General features: G+C 43.0%; 1 protein-coding gene across 41 annotated transcripts in view; it reads left to right on the top strand.

The window, feature by feature from the left end:
- The window catches only part of ZBTB20 (zinc finger and BTB domain containing 20), an 816756-nt gene that overhangs the window by 791503 nt on the left and 10912 nt on the right, over nucleotides 1–14341 (top strand). For all 41 annotated transcript variants that reach the window (XM_021932980.2, XM_021932880.2, XM_021932915.2 and 38 more), the window contains one exon: nucleotides 5468–7072. In XM_021932980.2, the coding sequence (XP_021788672.1) occupies nucleotides 5488–7072 (1585 nt within the window). In that variant the 5' untranslated portion in view covers nucleotides 5468–5487. The remainder of the gene's footprint in view (nucleotides 1–5467; nucleotides 7073–14341) is intronic.

Here is a 14341-nt window from a genome sequence, read left to right as displayed (position 1 = left end):
TCTTTGTCTAGATAAAATAATAAGTAGTGACTAAAAAAGCACATCCAGCTAGTCCCCAACTTTCATAGGTAGCCATTCCTGCAAATATGTTTGAAAGTCAAATTTCTGCAAGTGTAAGGTCAAATTTCTTCTAACTTCAACAACTGATGTATGTTTTATGTGAAGAATTCTGTTACCAATGGCTAAAAAATGTGCTGAAATCCCTGATGGGTCCTCCAGACTGGGCTTAGACAATCTGGAAGATAGAGGAGAACCCTCATTGGGAGATGTCCCAAAACATCCCCCTTTTCACCCAAGAATGGGTAAGTAAAACTGTACAGCTCTCCCTCCCCTAGGCTGATGACCCTCCCTAGTCTCACTACTGAGGTAATAACAGCTGGGATATGCCAGGTATGTGGATAACAGACAGTATCTTGTCTGCTTGCCACCTTCCATGTGCGTGTGATTTCTCCAGTGCTCCCAGCCACCGTCCCAAGACTGTGATGATACTAGTGAGATAGAAAGAGAGAGCAGGGTGGTTCAGAGTCATTTGCTCTGGATGGAACCTGTGAGCGAGAAACTATGATACCTCCTCTAGTGCAGGGATTCAGCAGGACTCCCTTGGCATATATGAAGAGGTAAAGTAGATGTAACTGAGGTCTTACCCCAGGCAGGGGGTTTGGAGAATAAGGGAGCTCAGTCACCAAAATACATCCCCCCTTTCTCCAGAGATGACTAACTCTTTCCTAGTGTGACTAACTTGGCAAGCTGCACCCTGTTTCATGTGCAGACCCACTAACCTCATCTGGCGCCCCAAATTGAAAGCTCAAAGGCTTTCTGGCCCTGCCACTTGACTTAGGCTTATTAACTGGACCGAAATTTATATTGGTTTTCATTTGAGAGATGGTGTTTCCTTCCAAGTCCAGAGATTTCAAATCCCCATCCCCCTCTATAGCATCTTACCCTCGCACTAGTCTCATTTTATATATCCTTTTGCTCTCCTGATTGAGAAAGGACTGGATTTCACACCTAATTAAAAGAGATTGTATTGCCTGCTGTTTCCTTTCTTGCTCATTTTCTCTTGTGAGCAGGCAGCTTTTTATTCTCATGCTAAGTCCTATCCCTGGACCCCTGCAGCTTAAGGGACAGGCAGGAGCAAGGTTCCTGCAAAACAGAGAGTCAGGCCCTCTATCCCCAATTCCCCACAGGCAGATTTTCCCTTCGGTACTCACCCCTGCTTTAGCCCCGTCTGTGTTGTGCTCTTGCAGAACAGTCACTTAGAATACATGATGACGTTCATTACTGCAATTCCTTCCATGTTTCTAGGGAATGCCATCACAGGCTGACTCTATATTTTTACTCTAGTGAAAAGGAGGTGAGTTCTTATTTTAAAACAGAGAACTATTTTTATCACTTTTTCATTTTGCCATCAGTTTTGTGTTCATAACACTGTGCATTTTTTATTTCGGGTGGGGAAGAATCCCCAAATACACATAATCACATAATCTATGTAAAGTTTTGTGGTTTTGTACAGTTGATAGGGTTGGGGTTTGGGTGGTGGTGTTTTTTTTTTTTTTTTTTTTTTGAATAGCCCAAATGCCTATTCAGTGCCAATCTAAGAAAGAATAGAGTTAGCATTTTCACACCATTCCTTCCTATACACTCCCTGAATAACCATCTAATCAAGATTTGTTTTCAATGGGGGACAAATCTTCTACAGTAGAGTATTTCAGATTTATTCCATTGGAATCTATACATTAATGTCCACTGGATGAAAAGGACATGCTCACAAAAGCCTGGACTTTGCCTTGCTGTGGCAGAAACTTTTTCCCACTGTATTAGTGTTAAAAATAAAAGAAAGCCTGGGAAAGGAATTGCCTCAGCATTGTGTGCTGGAGGAATGAGGAGCGCTTGAATGGGGAGGCAGGGTCCCCCTTCGCATCTGTACTCATATCAGCAAAAACGATTCAGCTTTTCATGACTGTTCACTGCAGTGTGGGGCCAGTGTACTCAGGGAGATATTTAAGAATTGTGTCTATAAAATTCAACCAGGCATGTCAGGTCAGGTTGTGTACGTGTGCAGGTTTAGGTTTGTCTCTGTGGTTTTTAATGAAGTTGGTGGCAATATTATTACAGAAGTCTTAACTCAGACTATTTAGTAGATAACTTGATTGTTTAAATGAACTAAATTTGCAATCCAGTCTGGTCAGTTTGCATTTTTCTCATGAAATTGTGTGTGTGTGTGATTATGTGTGTTCATTTCTCATCTCTGAAGGCAACCTTCATCATTACTTTGAGTCTTTTTTTTTTCTGCTGAGAATTAAGGTAACTCTCGATCTTTGGGCACTTCAAGTTTCATTCCTCAGTGATCCACTGTTATGCAGTGGAAAAAGCATTAAGAGGCATAGGATCTAATCCCAACACTGCCATGTGCTACTGTGTAAAACTTTGGGGCAAGTCTTTTAGACATTTTGAGAGCCTCAACTTTCTCTTATATGAAATAGTAATAATAAGACTTGTCCTGAAGGGCTGGGCACAGTGGCTCATGCCTGTAATCCCAGCACTTTGGGAGGCCGAGGCAGGCAGATCACCTGAGGTCAGGAGTTCGAGACCAGCCTGGCCAACATGGTGAAAACCCATCTACTAAAAATACAAAAATTAGCTGGGTGTTGTGGTGGCACACGCCTGTAATCCCAGCTACTCGAGAGGCTGAGGCACAAGAATGGCTTAAACCCGGGTGTTGAAGGTTACAGTGAGCTGAGATTGTGCCACTGCACTCCAGCCTGGGCAACAGAGCAAGACTCTGTCAAAAAAAAAAAAAAAAAGATGTCCGGAACACATATAGGCTTGCTATAAGGGGTAAATGAGATGTTACGTGTAAAAGAGTTGTATACACTGTCAGATACTACGTGGATACAAATTATTGTGATAATTGTGATAGAGCTACTTCCCAGAATTATCTGAAAGAAAACTCTGTCATATATGACATCTCTAGTGTTATTGTTGTAACCAATGCTATCAGCAAATGTGTGTTTAAAGAGTGTTTTCACTTGTATAGAAAAAATGTAATAAATCCATCCTACACAGAGATGATCACAGACACAACCAGTTTTACTGCCTATTGTTTTTCTTAAATGAAAGAGACCTTGGTTATAGTAAAATTGTATATCGAAAATTCTACACCATAGTGCCAGTTAGTTCGTTGTCTGTCTTCTTGCACTGTGACGTCTAAAAAAATAAGTTATTTAAGTTAGACAACTGAGGCTATATCGAAGCATGACAGCCTAGAAACATGAAAGCCATAGTAAATCACGGATAGGTATAAAAGCAGCTGGAGGTAGTGGTGGACAAAGCCTTTCATACAGCTTTACAACAGAGCCATGGATCCCTAAGGGCCAGACCTCAGTCCGGGGCAAACTATGCAATATAATGAAGCAGTGAAGAGGGTGAACTCTAGAGCCAGACAGCCTGGGTTTAAATGCCAGTCTACCAGCAATTGCCTGTGCGTACTTGAGCAAGTTTCTTAGTTTCTCTGGCCTCAGTTTCCTCATCTGTAAAATGGGAATAATATCATCTACTCCCCATGGTTGCTATAAGATTAAATGAAATCATATACATAAAGCAGTTAGAACCGTAACCCCTAAAAAATGTTCTCTTGTGATTACTATCGTGGTATGCATGTAGATTGAACTCAGCAAGAACTTGAAATTTGGTCGTCTGCTGATTGAGTTCCTGAACAGACCTTCCTGGGTTATTTGTGCCCTTCTTTGGGGCCGTATTTTGTATTAACATGGTTACGGGGGATTCACCTTAATTCTGTAATCTGGCAAAGAGAACTTGTCTTATATAAGTTAAAAACGATGGGATCTGTAGCCTAATACAGTATTTTAGGCACATAGCAGACCTGATGGAGTCAAAACAAGAAAGAATGCTCTTACACAAATTAGTGCAAATTGTATTATTGAACATTTATTAAGTTAAGCTCATACCATGTGAGGGTGATTGAGTGAAGCAAGGTAGAAAAGCTCATTGAACTGAGTTTCCTGAACAAGTCTTCTGTCAGAGTTCGAGGAGGTAGGCCTTCTTCCTATCTGCAGGCTGTTACCTCTCAGGTGGCTTCTCACAAGATGGAGAGATTTGGGTCACAAGCCCACAGTCAGTGCTTGGGCCATTTGGTTTTGAAAGCCCACTTACTTCACTTTCTCAAGCTGATTGTTCAGTTGTAAAGGCCAGAGTGGGGAATCTGATTGAAGAATTATTTGCAGGGGAATTCTCTAGAGCCATTTGAGAGGTGAGCTAGAAAAATAGAAAAGCCCTAAGATCTGCTGTGGCCACCTGTTTTCTTTCTCATTCTGAATCCAAATCTTATCAATATTATCCCTTGTCATACAGCCTATGTTATAGGGGTGGCACTGGGTCAGGCTATCCGCAGCCTCCACATAGCTGTTGCCTGCCTCCTGGGAGCTGTTTAATACTTCGCTGTGGCAAGTACATAAAGCACCCTATTACCCAAGGAGATCATATATCCCACTTCTGGTTTAGTCCTGCTATCCTGGCCTAATTATTAACAATGCTCCCTTTCACTCTTGAAAGTGCCCCACTTGAATAATAAATATGATCGCCAATGTACTCTAGTCTCCTGGGTCAGAACTGCCATCTCTGACCTTTTTAACATTCCTTCTTCATTAAGCCTCAGAAAATTCAGAAAACCTTCCATATCACATGCAACCACCCTAGAAAGTGCTCAGACAGGTTGTCAGAGATGACAAGAAGAATGAGTAGATACAGAAAGCAGCCATGGAGTGCCCCTTTAGCAAGCAGATTGCTTTCTGTAGCCCATCCATCATCCGGAAAGCATGGTCATGACTGTTTGGTAGACGTCTTAGTCTGGGTTGAATTTCACGAATTTTTGCATACATGGTGTGGGTTTTGATAATATGCCATGTGACTTAATAGGAAGGAGGTTTATTTGTTAACTATGAATATGGTCACTGTGTATGAATAAAATAAGGGACTTGGATAAGTTGAGGGAAATGTAAACTCTCCCAAAGAATCTGGGCTTAGGCCTGTCTAAAGTGAAGGCAAGTAAATAAATGCATAAATAAAAATAAAGTGGAGGTATAGTGTGCCATAAGAACAAGTCTTCCATTTGCCTTTCAGTTTTTTGCTGAAGCTATAGGCATAGCAGGCAAGCAAACCATCTGGTTATTAGGCCACTCTAACTCAGCCGAAGCTCTGGGCAATTAACATGGATACCCAAAATGGCTGCGGCGCTAAGGCCGGAATTGGAGCAAAATTCAAGGTCCTTTTCCCTCAGGCCATCGTACCTACAGCTTGTATGCCGCAGCCTGCCCATCTCCCCGCTTGCGTATGTAAGGGCAGTGCTTCTAGGAGCCATGAGCATTACTCACCTGAAACCTAGGTGCTAGGAATGCAGCCAGCTAGATCTGACCCATGCCTGTTTTGTGTCTGCGTTGACATGCTGCAGGTGACATCAGTTGCAAGGGGATGACCGAGCGCATTCACAGCATCAACCTTCACAACTTCAGCAATTCCGTGCTCGAGACCCTCAACGAGCAGCGCAACCGTGGCCACTTCTGTGACGTAACGGTGCGCATCCACGGGAGCATGCTGCGCGCACACCGCTGCGTGCTGGCAGCCGGCAGCCCTTTCTTCCAGGACAAACTGCTGCTTGGCTACAGCGACATCGAGATCCCGTCGGTGGTGTCAGTGCAGTCAGTGCAAAAGCTCATTGACTTCATGTACAGCGGCGTGCTACGGGTCTCGCAGTCGGAAGCTCTGCAGATCCTCACGGCCGCCAGCATCCTGCAGATCAAAACAGTCATCGACGAGTGCACGCGCATCGTGTCACAGAACGTGGGCGATGTGTTCCCGGGGATCCAAGACTCGGGCCAGGACACGCCGCGGGGCACTCCCGAGTCAGGCACGTCAGGGCAAAGCAGCGACACGGAGTCGGGCTACCTGCAGAGCCACCCACAGCACAGCGTGGACAGGATCTACTCGGCACTCTACGCGTGCTCCATGCAGAATGGCAGCGGGGAGCGCTCTTTTTACAGCGGTGCAGTGGTCAGCCACCACGAGACTGCACTCGGCCTGCCCCGCGACCACCACATGGAAGACCCCAGCTGGATCACACGCATCCATGAGCGCTCGCAGCAGATGGAGCGCTACCTGTCCACCACCCCCGAGACCACGCACTGCCGCAAGCAGCCCCGGCCTGTGCGCATCCAGACCCTAGTGGGCAACATCCACATCAAGCAGGAGATGGAGGACGATTACGACTACTACGGGCAGCAAAGGGTGCAGATCCTGGAGCGCAACGAATCCGAGGAGTGCACGGAAGACACAGACCAGGCCGAGGGCACCGAGAGTGAGCCCAAAGGTGAAAGCTTCGACTCGGGCGTCAGCTCCTCCATAGGCACCGAGCCTGACTCGGTGGAGCAGCAGTTTGGGCCTGGGGCGGCGCGGGACGGCCAGGCTGAACCCGCCCAACCTGAGCAGGCTGCAGAAGCTCCTGCCGAGGGTGGCCCGCAGCCAAACCAGCTAGAAACAGGTGCTTCCTCTCCGGAGAGAAGCAATGAAGTGGAGATGGACAACACTGTTATCACTGTCAGCAACAGCTCCGACAAGAGCGTCCTGCAACAGCCTTCGGTCAACACGTCCATCGGGCAGCCATTGCCAAGTACCCAGCTCTACTTACGCCAGACAGAAACCCTCACCAGCAACCTGAGGATGCCTCTGACCTTGACCAGCAACACACAGGTCATTGGCACAGCTGGCAACACCTACCTGCCAGCCCTCTTCACTACCCAGCCCGCGGGCAGTGGCCCCAAGCCTTTCCTCTTCAGCCTGCCACAGCCCCTGGCAGGCCAGCAGACCCAGTTTGTGACAGTGTCCCAGCCCGGCCTGTCGACCTTTACTGCACAGCTGCCAGCGCCACAGCCCCTGGCCTCATCCGCAGGCCACAGCACAGCCAGTGGGCAAGGCGAAAAAAAGCCTTATGAGTGCACTCTCTGCAACAAGACTTTCACCGCCAAACAGAACTACGTCAAGCACATGTTCGTACACACAGGTGAGTGCCACCCCACCTGGAGGCCTGGCAGCAGGGGCTGAGGGGGCTGTGGGAAGGCAAAGTGGGCAGGTAGAAGGGAAGGTCTGGGATCATCTTTCAGATTTTAAACTGACCCCACCACAAGCCTCTTCTAGAAGCCCCAACTGTGTTCCTCCCATCATAAGAACAAAGCACCCTGCCACCAAGAGACACCATCACAGAAATCCTTTATGGAGAAGGGATGTCCTAGGGATGTCCAGACGGCAGAAGAGAAGACTCCGGGCATCATATAAGCCATATTCAAGTATTTCTGTTTCAGAGGCAGCATATTGTAGTCAGGAAGAGCTGGAGCTCCAGAGCCAAATGGTCTGGCTTTAAATTTGGCCTTAGCCACTACTAAACCTTGTCACCTTGGAAAAATTACTTAACTTTTCTGTGCTTCCGTTTCCTTGCATATAAAATAAGAATAAGCGTCATACACCTTCCTTATAGTGCTGTTTTGAGAATAAATTACTACATGTGAAGTCTTTAGGGTAGTTCCTAGCACATAATAAGTGCTCTATAAGTGGTAGCTATTATTAAGATGGTTAAGAGGAGCAGATGTCCAGTTTGTATAGTTTGGCTCCAAAAGGTGGAACTAGACCAGTGATTAGATGCTATCAGGAGATTCTTTCCACAAAACAAAAGAAAAATTTTGTTAACAATCAGACCTGTTCTAATATCAGATAGACTGCCTTTATATGGAGTGAGTTTCTGTAATTAGAGGCATTCAAGGAGAAAATGGATGAACATTTTTAGGGATTTTGTACACAGGTTTCAGTCATCAAGATGGGCAAGATTGTGTTTCATCCCTGGATTCTGTGATTCCAGAGCTAAGATCTCCTGATCTCTCAGCCAGTCCTTTTTCTTAGCTCCATAATGGGACAGAGATATGGAATTCCCATAGAATTGGGCATTCCATGGATGTGCCTCCATATAAGTGAGTACCTAAACAATTTTGATTTCACCTAGATTCTCTTGGACCTAAGAATACCTGCAACATTGATGATCATTATATTTGAAATTCTTTCTTTTTTTTTTTTTTTTTTTGGTGAGACAAGGTTTCACTCTGTCACCTAGGCTGGAGTGCAGTAGCATGATCTCGGATCACTGCAGCCTCAACCTCCTAGACTGAAGCAGTCCTCCCACTTCAGCTTCCCAAGTAGCTGAGTCTACAAGCACATGTCACCACGGCCGTTTAACTTTTTTATTTTTTGTAGACAGGGTTTCACCATGTTGCCCAAGCTGGTCTCAAACTCCTGAGCTCAAGCCATCTGCCTGCCTCAGCCTCCGAAAGTTCTGAGATTACAGGCACGAGCCACTGTGCCTGACCTCAGAATACCCTTATTAAATGACACATAATTTACCAGGGAAAAGTTACATACTCGAATTCTGATACATGAAAACAAATTAGTTTCTCAAAACAACTTGTTTCTCAGGTCAACTAGTAGGAATCCAAGAGACAGGACATAAAACAGCAAAGTTTAGATTGGGGACTGAAGGGAAAGAAAGCAACAGAGATGGAGACAAGGCATCTAACATGGAATTGTACAACTCAAATAGAACATTACTTAAGACAAACTTTGCCTTCTTTGCAGTGTAAGTCAGGACATTATGTAAATTAATGTGCGTACTTTTATGAGAATCAGTTTTTAAAGATCACAGTATTCACACTTCCAAATAAACAAAGTGACTCACTACTGAATTTAGGAAGAAATTTGGGTAGTGGTAAGTCGCTATGTGTATTTATAGGGATAAATGTGAATGTGCTAATGACCTGAGGTCAATCACAATAAATTTTCCATATGGTTTAGGTATCACCATTATTAGGTGAAGTAATCAAATAGTAATGTTTTTATTTTGTAGCAACTTATTATTTATAGAGTGTTATCACATAGTTTATATCCTTTCCTCCCCCGGATAGCTGATTTATAAGCCATTAAATTAAGGAACTTGGGGGGAGGGGTATAGGAAGGACCATTTGAAAGTATCTCCTTAGCCAAACTTGACTTTGCTGGTCTTGGATCCATAAACATATCTACTCTCCCCTCTGTATGGCTCTTCAAGTAGACCTATCAGATACAAAGTTCACACATCCCGTTAGATCACATACTAAGGTGAGTCTTTAAATTTGCAACATAAAATTTTCAGTGTACTACCAAAAAATATCTTCTTGATGTATAAATACATTTCTCCAATGGATTCACCAGAGATTCTGTGGTTAGCTGAGATAACTAGATTTGGACATGAGAAAACCAACAAAGGATTTGTGCACTCAGACATTATAGATGCAAAAGCTATAGGTAGAGTCATTTTATAAATCTGAGTTATGCTTAAAGTGTGAACTTCAGTTTTCTAGTAAATTATGAACATCCTCAGTAAATTATGAATGTTATTGTAATGGTATGTATAATATAGCCCCACCTGAAAATAATACTGTGCATATATCAATCAGGCCCCTAATTTAAAAGAAGTAATGCTCTTCTCTGTCATTCTAGAATTATTTGGCAGTGGCAGTTTGGAAATCCTATCGGTCTTTCAAGACTTTTGTCTAATTGAAGGATCCCCTAACCTAACAAAGTTTTAGAACAATTGGTCTAGATTTTCAAAAAGCAAGACAGCCGGAACATGTGGAAATAATTCAAGACCTGGGTTCGTTGTAGCTCACATTTCCAAATGTGAGCTTTTCAATTTCTGGGGAAAACATAAAAAAATGGAACCTCAAAACTTTACAAGAGCCCAGTGGAAGTGATAAAAATTCAAAGCAAAAAGTCCAAATGTTAATATAAAAAGGTTCTAGGGAGCATGGGGATACTCGTAAGAGTAGGGTTGGACTCTGTGTTCCCACCCATACTCTAACTAAAAAGAATCCTAAAAAGAAAGAATAGCTTGACAAAGTTAAAAAGAAAGACATTTGGGTTCCCTCCATCACAGCTACTATGCAAACCAATAGACCTGCAGAGTAACTGTCTTAGCAATTCAGTAACTCCAAAGTTTAATATAGATGGTAGTTGCTTTCCACAACTGCAGAGATAAATTGTGTGTGATGGTACACACCAATAGTCCCAGATACTCAGGAGGCTGAGGCGGGAAGATTGCTTGAGCCCAGGAGTTTCGAGGCCAACCTGGTACCCATCTCTTTAAAAAAAAAAAAAAAAAACTGAAGAGAATCAATTCTAAGATTCAGAGTTCAGTTAAAATCTTGTACTGCTCTATGTTAATGATCCACATTCATGAAAGAGTGTTTGGGGCCAGGCATGGTGGCTCACGCCTGTAATTCCAGCACTTTGGGAGGTAAAGGTGGGAGGATCACTTGAGCCCAGGAGTTTGAGACCAGCCTGGACAACTTGGAAAGACTCCAGCTCTACAAAATCTTTAAAAATTAGCCAGGCATGGTGCTGCATACCTATAGTTCCAGCTACTTGGGAGGCTGAAGTGGAAAGATCACTTGAGCGCAGGAGGCAGAGGTTGCAGTGAGCGGAGATCACACCACTGCACTCCACCCCGGGCAACATAGCAGGACTCTGTCTCAAACAAAAAAAAAAAATGTGTTTGAGACAAAGAAGTAGTCCGTCATATTGATTTTGGAGCTAAGCTCTACCTTTAAGAATCAAGGAAGCTTTAGTTGTAAAGTATATTTCATAGTGATTATAACACAAAAATTTAAAGTAGAGGCACAAATGAAAGACGATTGTACTGGAATTAGATGATTTGGATCCAGTTTTGTTTCCTCTAAATGGCTGTGTGTCCTTCAACAAGTCAGTTAATTTCACAACCCTCTGTTTCTTTGACTTTAAAATAAAAATGATTTTTTCCTGCCTTCTGATGTATGATGCATATGAGAGCTTTTCAGAAGAGGCAAAGTGTTACTTAATTAGAAAAATTAAAAATCCTCATCAATTATTAGTTTTCGCCCCTAGTACCCAGGAGACACTGAGTTGCTTTGCTCTGTTTCCTGTCTCTGAATAATACACGCTTGACATGTGTCCTTCCTCTTTGGAATGTAAACACTGGAACTACTTTATACTCCTTAGATTGCTCTTGAATGTTCTTCATAAAAGAATTTTCTTATTCCTTAACAATTTTTATAACAGTAAAAATGAAAATTCCTCACCTAACCAGTCTTTATCCACTGCTAAAAAAAACCACAGAGGACTTCCTTGTCTCTAGGAGTTTCTTTCATTCACCTACTGCAGCTGCATAAAAGTTGTGAGAAAGGAAACTAAGAGTTAAGGGCATGTTTGAAAGCAACAGAATTAGAGAAAAAAAAACAAAGATAACACAAACCATCCTGTCAGGGAACAAAGCAGTGCTCACCTCTACCCCCTTCCATCAAGAGAGAAAAGCAGAAGTCAAATAAAGGAATGGAAATGAAAGGGAAAGACAGAGAATATAAGAAGGATAAGCCTTAGTGTCAACGTGGATATGGAAGGCAAGCAATAGGGAAGATTCAAAGATAACCCTGGAGCAGCATGATCCCCATACTAGCAGCATGCAGATTATGTTCCCCCACCCTTCACCCCCGCCCCAGACATCCTGAATCAGAAACTCAGGCGATGGAGCCCAGCAATCTGTAACAAGCCCTGGTTCATGCTGAAGTTGAGAATCAATCCCCTAGAGAGGTGAGCCTGGGTAATTAGAAGGATGGCATCAGGTTGCTTTTGTTACATAACATTATTTTTAAAAATTCTACTACTAAGAATCTGTTTAGAAAAAGTAAATCAAAATTGTGGATCAAAGCTTGATTTTGTAGTGGATAAATTATATCACAGAAACTAATCACATGTAAGAGATAAGTTGAGTTTTCCAAATTACATAGGTCACAGGGCAAATGTATCCCTTCTGGTATTTAGCAGTACTGACTTGTATTATTTATATCTTCATGTATTAGCTTAACACTTTCCCCTTAGAATGTAAGCTCTGTGACAGCAGAAACACACACACAGAGACATACATTTCACACATGTATATACACATGTATATCACACTTTCATATGCCCATTCATTTGGGGAATTTGCACATTCACCAAAAACCACCTGGTCTCCAAAAACCATTGAAATAAAATAAATAAAAGAAAATTTTAAAATGTGAACATGCTTTCCAGGAGAATTTAATTCAAGGGACTTATACACAGATACATTCTTTTCATAGCAAGACTTTTAAATTTGTTTTTTCTCTTTTTTTATTTGCTAGAGAATACATTGTACATATATCTGTCTTCACACTTTTGTGGGGTTTTTTACCCATAAAAGATAAGTGTTTTGGCGTTTTCTGAATCATGTTATCAACAGCCCATTCATTGATGACTGTTTTTAGCCCATTGGTATCCTCTGCACATATGGTAATTTTGCTTATTGCTTTGAGAAGATCAGCTATTTCAGCCATGAATTCAATGTAAATAGACATAGTAACAATAGTAGCATAACAATGTTGGCGATTGGGCCATAATAGTCATACGAAGATAATGTGTTAATCCCCATATGGAGCTTGAACTATTAATTATATCAAGCCAGTGGGTGTAAAGGAACAAGTATAAGGTTTGGAGTGAGAAAGCCATGATATTACCACTTTCTGACTGAGTGACTTTGGGTAAGTTCTATAACCAAGCTGAGCCTCAGTTTTTCAGATCTGTAGTACTTTACGTGATTGCTCTGTGAATTGAATAACATAATTTATGTGAAAACACTTAATTATGAATGCTGTAAAACTGTCAAAGCCATTAATATGTGTTATAGTAGCATCATACATTTTGCAGCATAATCCAGAGAACAAAGAATTGTTAACAGGGGAGAGGAAGATAATCTGGTTGGGCTAGTATTTTATACTCTCAGGTGTTACTGACTTCTTAGGTGACCTTCAAGATGTTAGTACAACTCTCTAATTGGAGATGCTATTTTCTGGGGATGTTAATATCCATTCTATTCACAAAATTGTAAGAAAAGTCAAGTAACATGTATGAAACGCTCCAAAGTTCTGCTTAAAACTAAAATATCTTAGTTGTCACTGAAGCCACAGATATTTTGTGAATGCAGCATATTCCCAATGGGCAGTCCCTCTTAGCCTCACAGTCCAAGCTGGCAACAGGATCACATCCCAGGGAATGAACAGAAAGGCTGGCAGGCAATCACACCACTGATATCTCAGGTGTGTGGGCCCCCCATTTTTTGAGACAGAGTCTCACTCTGTCCCCCAGGCTGGAGTGCGGTGGTGCCATCTCTGCTCGCTGAAACCTCCACCTCCCGGATTCAAGTGATTCTCCTGCCTCAGCCTCCTGAGTAGCTGGGAGGGATTACAGGCACCCACCACCACACCCAGCTAATTTTTTTTGTATTTTTAGTAGAGATGGGGTTTCACCATGTTGGTCAGGCTGGTCTCAGCCTCCTGACCTCAGATGATCCACCTGCCTCAGCCTCCCAAAGTACAGGGATTACAGGCGTGAGCCACGGCACCCGACTGTGTGGGTCCTCTTTTAAACAGACGTCTCTTGGTGCAGACTACACTCTGCAACCAGTAAAAGCTCCATATGATTCCATCTGAATGTACTTCCATTGTTAATCTGGAACGTACCCCATTTTCTGGTCCAGTCTCGATGTTCCCCATTCAGAGGACCTGCACTTTCAATTATTCCTTCTGCTCTCCTCACCAGTGGCCATCTTCCACTACCCACCTTCTCCTCTTTCTTCTCCTTCCTGCTGCCTGCTGTCTCATCAAGCACCCTGTCTTGGTTTTTTGACCCGTCACTATACTCACGAAAGAGGAAGGCATTGTACTAGGGCAAATGATGGGGAGGCAGAGAGAACAGGAGAGTCAGGTAGGAACAGTGCTTCTGAAAAATCTCCTGATAACAGCCTTCATTGTCCTTTTCACAGCTCAGGAGAAGCCTTGGTTAAAATGAGGGGGAAAAAATCAGTAGAATAAGTGGGTTCTTGTTGAGCCCCCAGTGCAAGAGGTTCCTATTCAAAGTTGGGTGTCTTTACCCATTAGGATGGCTTTTACCTGAACTTTCTGAGCTTCAGGCAGAACGTTCTGCATCTTCTAACCTAAGCAGTATTGTTCTTCCTCTTTTTTTTTCACTTTTCAGTCATAGTAGATTAAGTGTCAGAGCTGGTTCATGAGAAGAAGGTGATGAGCAGGCATTGAAAAATTGAGAAAAATGTATATTTTTACCATGCCCAACACCATTGGCAAGGCAGTAAAGGGCACTGCCTCCCCCTCAGTTTTCTCCCTTGCTGTTTGGTTTCTGTGCCTCC

This window comes from Papio anubis, chromosome 2 (genome assembly GCF_008728515.1).
Source record: "Papio anubis isolate 15944 chromosome 2, Panubis1.0, whole genome shotgun sequence".
NCBI classification, from domain to species: domain Eukaryota; kingdom Metazoa; phylum Chordata; class Mammalia; order Primates; family Cercopithecidae; genus Papio; species Papio anubis.
Note: the sequence above shows the minus strand (reverse complement) of the source record. Positions and strands in the feature narration are given on the sequence as shown.